Source organism: Malaclemys terrapin, chromosome 8 (genome assembly GCF_027887155.1).
Source record: "Malaclemys terrapin pileata isolate rMalTer1 chromosome 8, rMalTer1.hap1, whole genome shotgun sequence".
Classification (NCBI taxonomy): Eukaryota; Metazoa; Chordata; order Testudines; family Emydidae; genus Malaclemys; species Malaclemys terrapin.
In genome coordinates this window covers 20743940-20761593 of record NC_071512.1, presented here as the reverse complement: position 1 = coordinate 20761593, position 17654 = coordinate 20743940, and the positions used below count along the sequence as shown (strand labels likewise).

Here is a 17654-nt window from a genome sequence, read left to right as displayed (position 1 = left end):
GTTAATGATCCTCGCCAGCTGAACCTCAAGGCTCCAACATGCAGGAGCCTGGTTAACTCTACATTGAAGAAATACCCAAAGTGATTGTTAAAATAATCCCCTGCTCTGTACAAGGGGGAAGCATCAGGGGAAAAGATTAGTCACCCTGATAGCTTTCCATCCATTCTCTCGAGGAACTTCCTGTCTCCTGGCCACATCTAATAAACAAGCAAGGGGGCATCTGTAGTCAGGGTCCGTTCTCTTGGGTGCTCGGATATCCCAGTAATATTCATGAGGGGAGACTTTCACTCTTAAAGAGACACTATCAATCTTAATAGACAAGAAGTGATCCATTTCCTCCATCCCTTCTCTCTAATGTTATCTTTGGGAGGTAAAGAGGATTTTCCCCCTTTCACCATGTCTGTCTGTCTGTTTCTCTTCAACATATTTGCAGTGTTGTTGTAGCCAGGTTGGTCCCAGGCTCTGAGAGAGACAAGGTAGGTGAGTTGATCTCCTTTATTGGACCAACTTCTGTTGGTGGTAAAGGGACAAACTTTAGAGCTTCACGCAGCTCTTCTTCAGGACTGGGAAAGGTTACTAGAGTGTCTAGGCTAAATACAAGTTGAGACAGACAATCTGGTTGCCTTCCCCAGACCTGTGAAAGAGCTCTGTTAAGCTTGAAAGCTTGTTCCTCTTCCACCAACAGAAGGTGATCCAATAAAAGATATTATCTTACCTACCTTATCTTCGGCATGACTTCTGAAGTGGAGGATTAAAAGGCTGTTTTTTTCTCCCAATGCAATAATGGTGTGTTAATAAAAAACACAGCTCTTAAAACAGGGCCTGCAGTGGTCAAGATAGGTCATTCTTTAAATAGCCTTTAATGACTTAGTCCCTTTAAGAAGTGAGATAAGGGCTGGAGTGGAGTTTGCCTTGCTAAAATTTTTGAAGTATTATCTGTATCTAATCTGCAGCCAGAGCTCCTCCCTCTTTTGTGTAGGGTCTTTGAGGAGAAGAGGTGCTGTGGACCTGCAAGTAGAACCTGAATCTTTTTGATAATGTGATCAAATCTATGCTTGTTCTGTTTCTGGAATGAATGTCCAGAATTCCAGACACCAGTTGCCAGAGCCCTGAATCAGGAGCCTGGCTGGCAAGCTGAGTTCTGCTTTTCGTTCCTTGCCTAAGTTATTTGTCTTTTCCAGCCTGTGCCATGTGTTTGTATGTACCACCCAGACTTGCATACGTGGTGTCAGAGAACCACAGTCCTGTTAGCCTGCTGGGCTGTGACTGGGTGGGTATGTGGTGGCAAGCAGAGAAACCTCAAATCTAATGAACCTACTTTATATGCATCCCTCCCCGTTGCTGAGCAAACAACATCCTTCAGGAAAAGCACTGTGCAAATTGTTTTGGCCACAGGCTGTTGGCCATTCTGATCTTCAAAGTCATTTGCTCATATCAAGTACTGATCCCCTCTGTGCATGAATCTTAGCCCCTGGATACAGAGATTCCTTGGGAGTAGTTCTTGACAACTTGTGCTAGCGTTTAGAACTTCTGAGGATTTTCCACTGGTTACAGGTCTGTTAGCTTCACCACATAATCAAGTTGTAGGCAAATGATAACTAATACAAAGCCTCCTTTAGAATTTCCAGTTCCCATTGTTTGCCTGGGGTTTTTCTGTGCCTGTTGCATCGAGGGTCTGAGAAACTTGAAAGCCACTAAGGGTAGCTGCCTCTCCAGTGTGTCCTACCCTGATTTGCCACCAAAGGCAGCAGAAATGTAAATGGTAATCAAATTCCAGCTCCCACTTACATTAAAAATCCTACATTGCAAATGCTGAGCATTTCACTAAGGTTTGTGTGCACCTGATATGTAGGGCTGCCTTCCCTCCAGTCCTCTCCCAGCATTATTAGGAACATCTCATCTTTAACAAAGTTATCCTGCCTCCTGCAAGTCTTGTTATCTCTGAATCTCTAAATTCCTTTTAGACCCTTGTAAATTCTCATCAGTGTGTGGAGGCAATGGCCCAGACACCATTGTGTTGACAAGGGGATGTGCATCACAGCCTATGTACACACTACCACTTCCGTCGGTATAAGTTATGTCACTCGGGGGTGTGAATAAGCCACTCCCTGAGCAACATAAGTTGCATCGAGCTAAGCGCCGATGTAGACGTCCATGGGAGAGCTTCTCCTGCCGACATAGCTACCGCTGCTCACGGGGACTGGAGTAATTCAGTCGACGGGAGAGCTGTCTCCCATCAGCTTAGAGCGTCTGCACTAGCAGTGCTACAAGCTCTGTAGTGTAACCATAGCCCTGGTGGTAATTCTACTGGCAGTGGGGCTGTTGAGGGAATTTAAAGCCTGGGACAAATATTTTAACTTCTTTCTTCCCTTCCTAAATGCTGGCACCCCTCAAGCTCAGGTCCCAGGTAAATGTCCCCTGCTCTTCCCTACAAGTCAGCCTATGGTTGATAGTTTCCATTTGAATGGAGTGTTGCAGAAGAACAGCTAATGGGGTTGGGCTCATTGCTGGTGTGGTGTACGGAGGGGAGACAAGCTAATGGAGAGGGACTGATTGACTAGCACCGATTGGCTTCTTCCCATCCTGAATGCAGGGAGGCCTGTAGTGAGAGAGCATGGAGATGGCCAGTCTGAAGTTTCTGAGAGGCAGATAGCAGACAGAATCCCTTTGGGCTGCTGCCCTGGAAGGAGCAAAGTGCTGTAATTGGAGGGTGTTGCCTGCAGCAGCCCAGGACGGAAGGTGCATGGTAATGAGCAGTGGCCTGACCAGACGATGAAGGCGTATTCCACTAACGAGGTTATGCCTGGTGGCGACTTCAGCAACCCTTCATTATTCTATTAATCCAGAAGCTCTGGCGCTGCATGCTCTGATGGAAGCTGGAACGATAACTGCAGTAAGTGATTGCTTCCTGCAGCCAGCCTGACGGGGAGTACAGGCACTAAGTAGTGCCAATAAATCAGAAGTGGGAGAGCCAGCAGGAGAATGGGGCCACAATAAGAGTCAGGGCTGATGTGAGCTGAATGTACAGAGTTTATTTTATATGTTGTGTTCGAAAGGTCCCGGTTCAGGCTGCTGGGCTGGAAGCAGTCAGGAGATAAAGCTAGAATGTTTGAGCTCGCTCCAAAGCAGCAGAAGGGAACTCTACACAGATACAGCGTTCCATACGTAGAACAGGGAACAAAACCTTTTCCTCCTCCCCGTTTAATCCCAGCGGCAGACATGTAGCTAGTTTCTACTGGCAGCATGTTCCTGCTCTTTCTTCCCCCAATACCTTTGCATGTGTTTGTCCACACTCATGGAAATGCTAGTGGCTGTATTGCAACCTTCAGACACAAGGCCTGCCTATCTGCCCTGACCTGGCGTTCGGGGGCAAGTTGGGTGTAGTGTCTCAGGCCAGATCCCAGTAGGTACAGGAGTGGGAAGGGAGTGGTCCTTGGATCTTTGTGAAGGATGCTGGGGTCCCTCCTGCAAGGTGGGGTGCAGTGTTGTGGAGGAGATCATCTTGGTACCCTAGTATCCTTATCAATATGGTAGAGTCCATTACCTGGTAACTAATATTGGTTTGGCTAAGGGCTCTCATTGGCCAGTTGGATCTATTCAGGGGCATCTGAGACATGTCCTGGTATCCAGAGAAGTCGTAGCTGGAGAAATGAACGGTCTCTGCTGCAAACAGACAGCAGTGCTGGGGTGTAAGTGGGCGTACTGCAGGAGCAGGGCCTGGAACAATCAACTCCAAAACTACAATCTCCAACACTTCAATGAAAGGCGATCTCCCTAGATGGCAGTCGTGGCAGTAGGGGTAAGTCCCTTATGGGACAGAGGCCAACATCCGTCACTCCTACCCCTATAGTCAGAATGCTACAGTGGGATCTCATCACTGAAATTAAAGAACTGGAAATAACTATAGGGTGATCCCTTTTCTAACAGGGCAGCCTCTTGGAGCTGGACTTGAGTTTGGTTTAGACCAAATCTGCAGTGGGAGCAGAACCATGCTAGCAGAATCTCTGGTTAACAATGGGGGTAGCTTGCAGGATTGTAGCACAGATTTTTTTACCCAGTGTCGACATGGATTCTGTTCTTTCCTCTGAGGACATGCTCTAACCACCAGCTTCCATAGGCTAGAGCACCAGCATGTCCAAGAGCCCTGTCTGCACTATGTTGTGAGAACCCTGTTAGCCCCAGACATGGTTGGACAGGATAACAAGCGAACCACTTCCTCGTGGATGTTTTATGGCACTTGTGTTACAAAATGATTCCTTTTAAAAAGTTCCAATTTTTCTGTAGGAACTGTTTTTCCTAGTGGAATGAACGATGCTTCAGAAACACTCCCCCCCCCCAAATAAAATTGGGGGTAGGTATGGGAATAGTTCTCTACTTGCAACACATCAATTCCAGGGTGTGTGTTCTGGTTCACAGCACATTCTAGATGAGAGAAGCAAAGTGGACTGAACAGAGAACACCCAACCCCAAGTAATGCATCCCTGTTGACTTAAAACTGTAAGTGACGAGAGCTACCCATATTGTCCTGATCAGGACCTTGGAGCAACCAAAGAAACTAGAAAATCCATCTTGGGAGAGGACTTTGGGAGTTTAGTCAGTGCTGGCTGGATGCCCATGCAGTGCAGACATTATTAGTAAAGCCCATAATCACGCACCTCGCTATTGTGGCTCAGTGCGTCAATTTAAAGAGCTCCTGGGAACCTGTATGACAGTTTTGATTGCTGGGTCGAGTCAGCCCTGCTGTATGACCATTCTACTGATGTGACTAAACGAGTTTCCCATTTCCCCTTTCACTGATTAGAAGAATCGCTGGTTTTCTAGAAGGCCTGTATGTGTGCTCCTTCCGCCTGGCTTTCCCCAGTCAGTGGGGGAAGGGGAGATACTGCAGGCTGCTGGGAGTTTATTGCTGTTTCCTGTCTTGTCTGAGCTCTTGTTCTCTCTGAGGTGATGGGTTGGGATCTGCTTGTGTTCAAACCGGTTGCTCTTTGTGTTCCTGCCAAACACATCCCAGCAGCAAAGTGAAATTGCAGCCCTTCCCTCCCCCTTTTGCCCCCCCTCTCCCCGGGCCCTCCCGAGCTCTCCTCATCCAGACAGAGCAGCCGGTGGAACGAGATGGAGGAGGATGAGTTAGGGTAACACTTTTAACAGATGATGATGGAAAAGATAGTAACTCTCCCCTTCCAGCACCGTCTGATCAGAGGAAATGCACATCACCCTCCTGCAAAAATGCATTGAGATCTATTCAGCAATGCAATGCTGGCCTCGCCTCCCTCCCTTCTCCCCACAGCTTCATCCCCAGCAAACAGAGCTGCTTCCAGAGCAGGAAGGTAGCAGCTGGTGGTAGGCAGGCTGCCGGTGTGCACCTGGCTTTGCCTTCCAGCAGTGACCCCATCTGCAAAGCCTAGAAGCCTGGGGGTAATTCGGCTCCTCAGCACAGATGGCAGATAAGAAGCTGGAGGTGGGCAGGGAGCAGCGGCATATCCAGACAGGTGTTAAGAAGGAGAGGGAATGGAATTTGAAGACGATTGTTGATGAAATATCGGTTTTGTGTTGCCCTGTCTGGGTCTCTAATCCCTGGGGCCTGGTGTCCCACCCCCAGAGAGTGAGGGTAACATTTTGTCAGCGGAAAGGCAACCTCTTCAGTCTCTGCCTAAGGCCAAAGAGAGGGTTAATCCAGGATGGTCTGAGCATGGGGGGTGGGAGAGATGACTGGGCAACGAGGCTCCTGGTGAGTGGTTGTGGGAACAGTGAGAAGGGGAGGAGCACTCACCTTGGGCACTGGCCTAAGGAAATATGGTCCCCCTGCGTTCCCTCCCCACCAGCATGTGCCTAGAACGGGGGAAGTGGATCTGGAGTGGTGAGGAGGGTAGGAACATCAGCCACAGAGTAAAGAAACAGGGCAAACCATGCCCTGTGAGGTAGAAGCAAAGCTCCTCCTTTCCCTTTGTGTTGTGACTTTAGACCACGTTTGCACCTGAAGAGACCAGACATCCCAACTGTCCTGTGACTCTCGTGCCACCCTCTTTATTTGGGAGCGGGAGGTATACACACAGCCCCTGAGAAGATGAAACCGGGAGGTGTATCAGGGCCTGGCCTAGGAGGGGTTAAAACGTAGAAGTTCCCATTTGGTGCTTAGTGGTTTGGCTGAGGGTGGTTTCCACAGCCCCCCTCATCCCCTGATCACCTGCTTCCCTTTAGAGCTGGGACAGGCTAGGCCAAGTGGAGGGCAGGGTCAGGGAGAGTTCCTTGGCGGGTACCTCTCGAGCTGTGACGTGGGCTCTGCGTTCACTCAGCAGATTGGAAACACATGTTGACAGGATGAAAGGCTGGTCTCTGAAGGCAGCAGACTGAGTCCCGGAATCACCCCAGCGCTTCAGGGAATAAAATTTTACATTTGCAATAATGAAGTTCTTAAAATGCTGATAAGTTTGATAGAAAACTCAGCAGAGCTCTGTCCTGGCTCCCTTTCTTACTGATCCTGGAGCTGCCTCGTCATTTGGCCTTAGACCAAGTGGGGAGGGGAGCTTATTTTGCTCATGGACTTCACAAGCAAAAGAAATGGCTGTTTGGCGGCCCTATGCTTCTGGGGCCTCACCCTCTCATGCAGTCTCAGCAACTTTTGGGCCTGCTGAATCTCACCTTCCAACAGTGGTCAGGAAACTGCGAGCCTGGGGAAGGTCCCCTGTATTGCAAGGTTGGCCCTGTGGATGTTGTCATCCTTGGAAGCAAGTGCGTACATGTCTTACTCCTGCTTTAGGATAGAAGGAGTGATGCATCATATGCGCTCCTTCATCCAGACGGGCTAGGATTCACTTGTGGATTGGGAAGAGGGGTGGCCAAATGGTAGGTTGATTATTATTAATTCATATTCCAGTAGTGTCTAGAGGCCCCAGTGGGAGATCAGGGTTCCATTGTGCTAAGTGATGTAAAACAGTCTCTGTCCCCACAGACCTGACGTTATTGTACTCACAGGGGAGTTGTGTATGGGCCCCACGGCTGAGTTAGCTGGACTCTAAGATCCTTAGTAAAGTGAAAATGGTGAAAGTAGAACTGGAAGGCCAGGGGATATGTGGTTACCCTCTCCCCTTCCTCCCCCCCCCCCCCATGCTGCCAATACCTTCCCCAACTCCAGGACAAGCCCTCTTGCTAGCTTATTTCCACCCCCTACCCACCAAACCCTCTTGCACCCCTTGTGAAATGCTCTCCTGTTCTGACCATCTGCTCCCAAAACCCTGATGTACATCCCCTCCTTCCCACAGTAGTATCTAGCAAGGTGTTTGGGTTTGGCGTTCAAGAATCTGACCTCCCCCAATACACTGGGCAACCGCTGTCTCTTGTCCCTGAGGGAATCTCAACACCCTGAGAAATTGCAATTCTCCCTCTCCAGCAGGGATATAAATATTTCTGTTCTGTATTTGGGAAAAAAACAACAGATGATGTAGTTTCATCATATGATCATATGATGATAACACTCTTTCCATTCCACTGGTATCTCGGGAGGATGTTAAACAGAGCTACTAGAGTTAGAGATTTTTAAATCAGTAGGTCCAGATAACTTGCACCCAAGAGCTTGAAGTTGGCAGAGAAACTCTCTGGACCATTAATGTTGATTTTCAATAAGTCGTGGAACACTGGGGTAGTTCCAAAAGACTGGAAGAAAGCTAGTGTTGTGCCAATATTTAATGGGGTGACCTGCGTAATTATAGATAGGCCTGTCATGCTGACATCGATCCCAGGCAAGATAATGGAGCGGCTGATTCAGGACCTGATTAATAAAGAATTAAAGGAGGGTAATATAATTAATGCCAATCAATATGGGTGTATGGAATATAGATTCTATCAAACTAACTTGATTTTTTAAATGAGATTACAAATTTGTTTGATAAAGATAATAGTGTTGATGGAATATATTTAGATTTCTGTAAGGTGTTTCATTTGGTACCGCATAACATTTTGATATAAAAAAATGGAATGAGATAAAATTAATATGGCACATATTAAGTGGATTAAAAAGGTCTCAAAATATAATTGTAAATGCAGAACAATCATCTTGCCAATGTGTTTCTAGTGGGGTCCTGCCTGGATCTGTTCTTGGCCTTACACAATTTAACATTTTTATCAGTGACCTGGAAGAAAACATAAAGTCATCACTGATAAAGTTGACAGAGTTTGCAGATGACGCACAAATTGGGGCAGTGATAAACAATGAAGAGGACAGGTCACTGATTCAGATTGATCTGGATTATTTGGTAAACTGGGCACAAGCAAGCAATATGTATTTTAATATAGCTAAATGTAAATGTATATATCTAGGATCAAGGAACGTAGGCTATAATTACAGGATGGGGGGGCTTTGTCTTGGGGAGCAGTGATTCTAAAAAAGATTTGGGGGCTCATGCTGGATAATCAACTGAACCTGAGTTCCCAATGCAATGCTGTGGCCAAAAGGGCTAATGCCATTCCTAGGATGCATGAATGGGAGAATCTCATGTTGGAGTGGAGAGGTTAGTTTACCCCTGCATTTGGATCTGGTGTGACCACTGCTGGAATACTGTGCCTACTTCTGGCGCGCCCCCCCCCCCCACCCCATTCAAGTAGGATGTTTATAATTTGGAGACAGTTCAGATAAGAGCCATGTGAATGATTAAAGGATTAGAAAACCTGCCTTATGGTGATAGGCTCAAGGTGCTCAATCTACACCTCTACCCCAGTATAACGCTGTCCTCGGGAGCCAAAAAATCTTACCGCGTTATAGGTGAAACCGCGTTATTTCAAACTTGCTTTGATCCGCCGGAGTGCGCAACCCCGCCCCCCCGGAGCACTGCTTTACCACGTTATGTCCGAATTCATGTTATATCGGGTCGCGTTAGATCGGGGTAGAGGTGTATTTAGTTTAAGAAAGAGATGGTTACGGGTGATTGGATTATGATCTAGAACAGGGTTGGCAACCTGCGGCACGCATGCCAAAGACAGCACGCGAGCCAATTTTTGATGGCACACTGCTGCCTGCCGGGGTCCTGCCCCCCCCCCTCGCCCACCGATTTCTCCTGCGGGGGCAGGAGGCAGAAGCTTGGTCATGCCGGCAGCCAAGCTCCCCTCTCCCCCGCTTCTTCCCCCAGCGTGGTGCTTTCCTGCCCCTCCCCCTCCCTCTCCTTGCCGCTGATCAGCTGATCGCCCTTGCGAGGGGGAGGGGGAGCAGAGTGGAGCTGAGCTGCAGCGTGCTCGCTGCTCCGGGGAGGAAGCAGAGAAGAGGTGAGGACGGGGCCCTGGGGAAAGGGGTGGGAACAAGGTATATCCCCTCCAGCCCCCTGCCGTGAGCATCCCCACGAGCCAAGCACCCCAGCCCTGTGCCCTGAGCCCTGCACCCCCTCACACACACCCAGCCCTCTGCCCTGACCCCTGTATCCCTGCACACACCTCCAGCCCCCGCTCTGACTCCTGCACCCTCCACACATATCCAGCCCCCCCCACACCTCATGCCCTGACCCTTGCACATCCCCACCCCCACCCTGAGCACCAACAGGAGCTCCTGCACCCCCCCCATTCCTACCTGCACCCCTGGTCTGGGGTCCCTGCCCTGACCCCTGAACCCCCCACACACACCCAGCCCTCTGCCCTGACCCCTGCACTCCCTCACACACCTCCAGCCCCCATTCTGACTCCTGCACCCCCCCACACACACCCAGCCCCCCCCGCCCTGACTCTTGCACCCCCCACACATCCCCACCCCCACCCTGAGCACCAAACGGGAGCTCCTGCACCCACCCCCCACATTCCCACCTGCACCCCCGGTCTGGGGTTCCGGCTGCCGGCCCCTTGCCAGCCGGGGTCCCACAGGCCCCGCTCAGCCCGCTGCCGAACTAGGTGAACGGAACCCCAGGCCGGCAGCGGGCTGAGTGGGCCGGCAGCGTAAGATCAGCATTTTAATTTAATTTTAAATTAAGCTTCTTAAACATTTTGAAAACCTTGTTTACTTTACATACAACAATAGTTTAGTTATATAATATAGACTTATAGAGAGAGACCTTCTAAAAAATGTTAAAATGTATTACTGGCATCCGAAATCTTAAGTTAAAGTGAATAAGTGAAGACTCGGCACACCACTTCTGAAAGGTTGCCGACCCCTGATCTAGAAGTACCTACCTGGGGAACAAATATTTAATAATGGGTTCTTCAGTTTAGCAGAGAAAGGTACAGTATAACATGATCCAATGGCTGGAAGTTGAAGTTAGTCAAATTCAGACTAGAAATAAGGTGTACATTTTTAACAGTAAGAATAATTAACTGTTGGAACAACTTGCCAAGAGCTGTGGTGGATTCTCTGTCACTGGCAATTTTTAAATCACGATTGGATGTTTTCTAAAAGATCTGCTCTAGGAGTTATTTGGGGGAAGTTCTGTGGCCTGTGTTACACAGGAAGTCACTGATTACAATGGTTCTTTCTGCCCTTAGAATCTGTGAATCTCCAGATGTCTTCAGAGTAGTGTTCATGTTCAGCAGGAGCCTATGTTTGTGTTAAAATCACATTGGATCACTGCTAGCATACAAGTTGGGCCCCCACTGCTGGAAATGTCTTGGTTAGACCAACACTAGTTCCTGTTCTGTTTCTCCAAGCCACCATGTCAGAACTGTGGCTCCCAGGCCAGGCAGCTAGGGGAGGGCAAGTGGGGAACCTTTCAAGAACTGAACTTCACTGTGTAAAAAGAGTCCTGGAAAGGAATACACATCAGTGGGAGAAACAACTATTTGAAAAGCTGATCATGCTGGGACTCCTCCATCGGAAAAACAACTGGTCACATGGTGAGTCAGTGGCAAAGCCAGGAATAGAACCCGGGCCCTGTCTCAAGGTCTCTGCTCTAACCACTAAACCACACTAATATGTGCTGTCTCAAAGTTAGATGGCTCAGTGTATCCCCTTTCTTTGCTGATCTTCCCCTTTTCTCTCCTTTTCAGGGAACCCATTGGAAAGAAGAAGTCTGGTAAGGACAATTTTTTCTTCTTTAATTTCAGCATCTCCTGCCTTTTGTCTTGCTGCCATTGTAACCTGTCCAGGCAGCACAAGTTTTGGAGGGTGGGGGGAAGAGTCCATAACACCAGCTTGTACACATCCATTGATCAGCTGCAGCACCAATAAGTGGTGGGAGAGAGGTTGGCGGTCATCATCTGAGGAGCTCCATCTGGAGTCACAGAAGTGGAGTGAGCCTCTCTGCTTGGATCTTTTCCTTCCTCTGCTCCCTAACTTGGTTACTGCTTCACCCTAGATGCTGGTGGGAGAGATTGAGCAAGGGATGAATGTGAACAGGAGGCTGATTTCCCGGCAGCCCATCAATGTGTTTCATTGCAAACTGTTGTGAGCTCCAATTCTAGGCTCTTCTCTGTCTCCTGTATGATGTCCCTGCAGGTATATAGGGGCCTCCAAAGATAATGGACTTCCCTTGCCCTTCTAGAGTGTAGTACATATAAGGGGCAGAGGGAATCCTGGTGGCATGGGGACAGTGGAACAACCCTCTTCCATTTCCCCCTTGCAGACCTCAGCATAGGGATGTGCTGGCGCAGTTGGAAGGGCAGAAGGGGAATAGCTGGAGCATATTGCTCTCCACCTATTCAGGGCTACAGGATTGTTTGTTGTTGAGCTAACCATTCCCACCATCACCTTCACCTCCATGTTTATTTCCCCCTTCCCTCATGCTTTCTTTCTCCACCATTTTGTTCCTTCATTAGGGTTTATCCAGAGAACGGCTTCTTTCCTTCAGAGAGGTAGTAACAGCCACTCCCCGCTTGGGCCTTGCTCTTGCTTTGCCTTTCCGCTGGGCGACACCGGCTGTTTCTGTGTGGGAAAATCAGGGGCCCCTTGCAAGAAGCTATCTCACACCCCACAGCTCTGTTTTGTTGCTGGTTGACTTGAGGGATTGATGAGGGGCTGGGAAAAGAACATCCACTGGGTTTTGTGACTGTCCACTCAGGATGGAAAGGCCTGTACAACAGTCTCCTGTTGAGCTCTGACTACTAGATCTGAGCAGCTCAGTATAGTCTGTGCAGATTGGAGGGACTATCCTAAAGGTCTTCAGCCAGAGAACAGAAACTTTGTTTTGGGCTGGAAATGTGGAGCTGCAGGTGCCAGTCAATCCCTGTTCCTGGAGAATTGGCCCGGGCGTGTGATATATTGGATGTGTTGACAGAGCTGTGTACACACACCCAAAGTCTTAGCTCCATCTTCTTTGTTCTCATTGGCTCTGAAGGGTGTCCCTCCAACACAAGACTTCATGGTGTCTTTCTCATCAGGTACCTACCATTGATTCTGGGCTTTGGTGCTGATGTCATTCCTTTATCCTCCTTTTCTGCCTTTTGGTACACCCATAGCTTGTGCCTTTTCGAAAAGTTCCCAGCATCAGTTGGTCTGAACAAAGCTTCTGGAGGACTATTAAGAACTCTCCAGTCAAATATTGCCCTACCATGTGATGGCAGAGAGAACAGTGGCCCCCTGAGAACACAGGGTTTTCTTTGTTCTTGGGGTACGTCATGCCCTTGCTGTTATTTGGTACATTGCTTACTAGGATTTTAGCTACATAGCAGAACACTATAGATGGTGGTTTCTCTTTTCTCTGGCTCTCACTGCCACTAGGTGCAGCTGTCTAAAACTGGACCCTACAGCATGGCTTATACAACTCTCAGGTGCCAACTGCAGGAGCCTTTCACTGCTCTTTAGTGTCAGGCCTTGGCTGATTCTCCTGTGGAAAAACAATGGGATATGAGCAAAGTCTGCGCGGAGATTAGATGGCGGAAGCATAAGGTTGTGGTGTAAGCTTAGGTGGTCCTTTGAGTGGTAGGTGAGAGAGCGCAGAACATGCCCAGGTGTGGTTGGGGACAAGTGTAGGCTGAAACTGTGGTTTGCTCTTTTGCTAAAGCTGAGATAAAACTCAGTCTCACAAAGTCCTTTTATAGGACTGAGTGAGAGCAGCTGGCAGCTAAATGTGGGAGGGGAGGGTATTTGTATGCAATATGGAATCAATATATTGTTATTTCACCCCAACCCACCCAAACCGGGCAGGGGGAACCTTTTGGTCTTGGGTAGCTTTGACTGAGAGTGTGTGCTAAAAATAGCAGCATAGCCACGGTGGCAGTGGGCTAGCCGCCAAGTACAATCCGGGCCACAGGACTCAGGTGGCTAGCCTGAGCCACCACCCACACTGCCATGGCTACGCTGCTAATTTTAGCACATTTGCTCACTCAAAGCTAGTGTGTGTACATCAACCCAAGCTGGAAATTACACCTCCAGCTGCTTTGTAGACATGCCTGTAGTCCCACGGACCCTGTGAGAGTCGAGGACAATATCTGGAGTTGGGGCTGGGAGTGCAGGGGAGTGTTTCTGTGGTTGAATATTTCCTGAGGGCAGAGTCACAGCTGCCCCCTTAGAGTCCATTTCTGTCTGAGCTGCCAAAGACTTTTCAGTTAGCTGCATTAGCAGATTTGCTCCACCTGCTGCTGCGAACCCACCAGCAGGGCAGGTTTATAGGCAATGCCATTATGGTGCAAGGATTAGAGAGGCAGTGATTTTATAGTCATCATTAACTTCTTGAATTATTCTTGCTGTGCACCAGGAGGGGAAACTATTCGTTGTTTGTTGTGGCACCTGCTGGATCATAGCCAAACTCTGATACAGCAGGAGAACTCTGACTGCACCCATGCAGACATAATTCCATTCCCGTCCTGAAGGCCTGAAGGCTCCTAGATAATGTACTGTAACAAGCAGGGAAAAGATGCTTGTGTAAATGTAACTTTTAGGCCTGGGGATGCCTCCTGGCAAGATTCTTTTCAGAGACCATTGTTGATACCTTACATCTTCTAGCAGGGGATGGGCCCTTCCCTTGTCTCTGTTTTAAGGGATCATTACTTTAAAGATCTTTGCTCCTCAGGTCCATTAGCTCTTCCGGCTTATCCCTTTCCTATGCTGATCCTGACTCCACACACAGCAAGAAACAAAGGTGTTGCTTTAATGCACATTGTCCCTAAGGAACTAACAACAAGCTGCTGGTAACAAATTCTCAGGGATAGAATTGTTTTCCAATTGCATATTTCTCTGAGGATAGTCAAGAGGTGTCAGCTGCCCTTTAAGGTAACGTTAAGAAGAACAATCACTCCAGGGCCCGTGGCAGGAACATGTTTATAAACTGGATTTTCGTGGATATAAACAAATGTGCTGTTAAATGGCCGGTGGTAATGTGCTAAATCCCCTCAACCCTATTTGGTGAATGAAAGGAGTGAGTTGCTCAATTCCCATTAAAAGTCAATGAGAGTTGGGCATTGTACATTATAGCCCCTTTGAAAATCTGTTTGATGGCCGGCCTGTGTGCTTCAGGAGGTCAGGCTAGATGATGGGGGGCACAGGAGGACTCCGAAGTCTGATTTTGTCACCAATTTGTTTGTGTTTAAACTGTTTTACAAACCCCTTCCCCCAACACTATTTTTTTAAAGCTTCCAATAGAAAATCTTTAAGTAAATACACATTCACCTGTAAGGTGTGTACAACCCATACACTGCAGCATTGGGCTTGAGAATCCAAAAGTGAAATTGACATTTTATATATATATATTTTATATATATAATACACACACACACAAACACGGTGGAACTCGTTTAGCAGATTCTCAAAGGGCTAGTAACGTAGATAAGGACATTTGGATGTTGCTTTTATTTTTAAATTATTCTTAACCTGGTCATGTCTCTTTAATTGTACTACATGTTGTTGTATTACGATACTGCCTAGAGATCCCAACCAAGATCAGGGCACCATTGTGCTAGGCGCTGTACAAACAGAGGAAGAGACAGTCCCTGCCTGAAGAGCTTCCATCTCAATAGGCAAGACAGACAAAGGACGGCAGAAGGAAAACAAGCCAAGCCCTGGCATGTCCACAGTGGAGACCTTTCAAGACTATTGATAAATGGCAATTCCATGTGATTTTTTTTTCTCATTTCCAGCCCTGATGAAGTTGCTGAACAAATAAGAGGGGCAGCAAAGAGGGACTTGCCCTTCAGCATGTTCTCTGCATAACAGCAGAAAGAAATCACCACTGCAATAACCATGACATTCATAGACTCAGAGATATTTAAAGTTAGAAGGGACCTCTGTGACCATCTAGTCTAACCTGCATAACACAGGCCAGAGAACTAGTGGAACTGATGAAATAACATTTGCACAAAGTGAAGCCAAAGGTTTTTTGCAGGGGAGCAGGCGAAAGGGTTTAGCAAAAATGCCTATTTTGCCTTTTTTGTTTCCTGTTTCCATTTGGAAATGGAAGTGTCAAAACACCATGAGATAGGTTCTGCTCTCAGTTATGACATCTCAGGGCCACAATGGGCATGGGCTGGAAATCTCTCTAGCAAGCCTGTTCTCATTAAACTTCCCACCTGTATTAGCAAGCCTCAGTGGTTTGGGTAAATGTCCAAACTTCCCGCTGAACTGAACCACCACAGCTCTTGAGGTTGACTGTCACTTTTACGGTAAATGGTGCTGTGTCTGGTTATTGGTGGCCTATCACTGGAGTGAACCTACCCATTTAGCAGTCCCTAGGCTGGTAGCTGGCTTGCCGTGTGTTTACATCCTAAGCAGAACATAGCTGGGACTTGAGCTAGGTGAAGACAACAGACAGTGCCTTACAAGAGGCAGCTTCTGCCTGGCCCAGACGAGAGGAGCTGTACTTATCTCCCTTAGAACTCAGTCTCTTGGCTTATCTTTAAACGTGAGCACCACAAGCCTGATCCAAAGACTTCATTGAGCTCTGGATCAGGGCCTGTTGATCCAGTGAGCACCCCCTTATTGGACCACATGCTTGTGGCAGTAGGTGCATTGGAGGCTGTTCATGCAGCACTCGGAAGGTCTCTTCATTCCTTGTTACAATATTTGGCCCACCGTTCTTTTTCAAAGAACTTACCTTAAACTTTCTCCCCAGGCACACACCTCTGGGTACTGCTTCCCCATCTTAAGCCATAGATCTACTGCATGGTTATTTCTGAGACCCAGGCTTAGTCATAAATAGGCCGTTTTATTGTTAACTCAACATTGTATTTTTGTGGTTGTGGATAATTACCCCAAGAGAAGGAGCTGCTGGAATTAACTCCTACCTCTTCCGCCAGTAGCTGTTTACTGCTTTCTGTTGCTGGTTTAATAGATACGGTGCAGGTGCCAGAATTGCCTGTTGAAGCTGCAAATAGCCCCAGAACAACGGATGTAATTATGTCTGGGGAAGCAGTGTTCTTCCCTTTCCAGTGTGCCTGTCCTCATTGGCTAGGTAAATCCTCTGTTCAGTTTAAAGCAGGAACCCTTCAAAGGAGCAATAAGAGTAGGAGAGGACATGGGTCCAGAACTCAAAGCACACTCAGTTCACTTTGGAGGGTTATTTTTAACTCACCCTGGCGACTGCCTCCCATTTTTGTCATGGAGGAAGCTCTAATTAACCGTAACTGAACCTCTGCACTGCCCTGCTCACCTGGAACGCTGCAGATAGCTGTTTATAGTATGACACATGGAAAATTGCCTTTTGTGCCTTCGAATAGGACTGTCCTAAAAATACATCTTCCATTTAAACTTCTGTTATAGCGGTGGCTTCCCAGAGCAGGCTTTACATGTTAAGAACCTGGCACTGAGGAGTTGCTTGCCTAGTGATAATAGCCTCCCAAAAATTTGGGATAGATTAGACCTAATAGGTCTCTGCCATCTCCACCTTTGCCCTCCAGCTTTGGCTATCGCAGGATTGTTCCCTACAGTATGTTCTCCCTGGAGGGTATTCTCCAGGCTGTTTATTGTGTTCGGTTTTAAACTTCTCAAGTGGTGGGTCTCCCGTCACTTCCCTTGGGAGGTAATTCCAGTCTAACTGGTCTCAGGAGTAGGATCCTTTTCCTGATATGCAGCCTGAATATTTTTGTGGCATTTCATCTTTAATCATGACGTTCACTTCTTACAGAATTCCTTTTCCTCACGGGGATACACACCCTGCTGAGATTTGCAGATGGTCATCCTATCTCCTTGTAATGTCATAGCCACTCTACTGAGGCAATAAGCGGCTAGGATGTATGCCTCTGGAGGGATCTTTCATCTGAGACTTGAGGACAATAGCTGGAATATATGCAAAACCCGTCAGCAGGCTCGATCTAAATTCTATGACAAGACCCCTGCTTTTAGCAACACTCCAGCTATAATAAACAACACTTACGTCGCACAGTTCCATTTCCAGAGCACTTGGCAAATATTAATTAATCCTCACCATATCCCGGAGAGATAGGAAGTATTATCTTACAGGTGGGGAAGCTGAGACACAGAGAGGTTAAATTATTTGCCTGAGGCTGCAAAATGAGTCTCTGGCAGAACCACGAGTAGCATTCAGGAACTCCTAGCTTGGCTCCTTTTTTTCAGTTCTCTCGACCACAATGTCTTACTCATTAGAACTGTCTCCACTCAGATAACATATAGGCAAACAGCTGTGCCATTTATGTGGGTAGAATTTTATGATATATAAGGACAAACTGGGTTAGTAGAACTCCATTTCCAAAATGCAGCTGATTTGCACCATACCCACGTTCCACAGAAGGAGAGCTGCACTGGTAATAAATACCAAGCAATGGCAGTGGATCTGTATCCAGAGCATTTTAATAAATGAAAA

General features: G+C 47.6%; 1 protein-coding gene across 2 annotated transcripts in view; it reads left to right on the top strand.

Annotated features, from left to right (window-relative positions):
• Positions 1–17654, top strand: part of SH3PXD2B (SH3 and PX domains 2B) — a 127793-nt gene that overhangs the window by 92108 nt on the left and 18031 nt on the right. Inside the window, exons 6-7 of one of the 2 annotated variants that reach the window (XM_054038115.1) lie at positions 10954–10979; positions 11722–11757. In XM_054038115.1, coding sequence (XP_053894090.1) covers positions 10954–10979; positions 11722–11757 — 62 coding nt within the window. The remainder of the gene's footprint in view (positions 1–10953; positions 10980–11721; positions 11758–17654) is intronic. The other variant, XM_054038117.1, reaches the window with a different exon arrangement.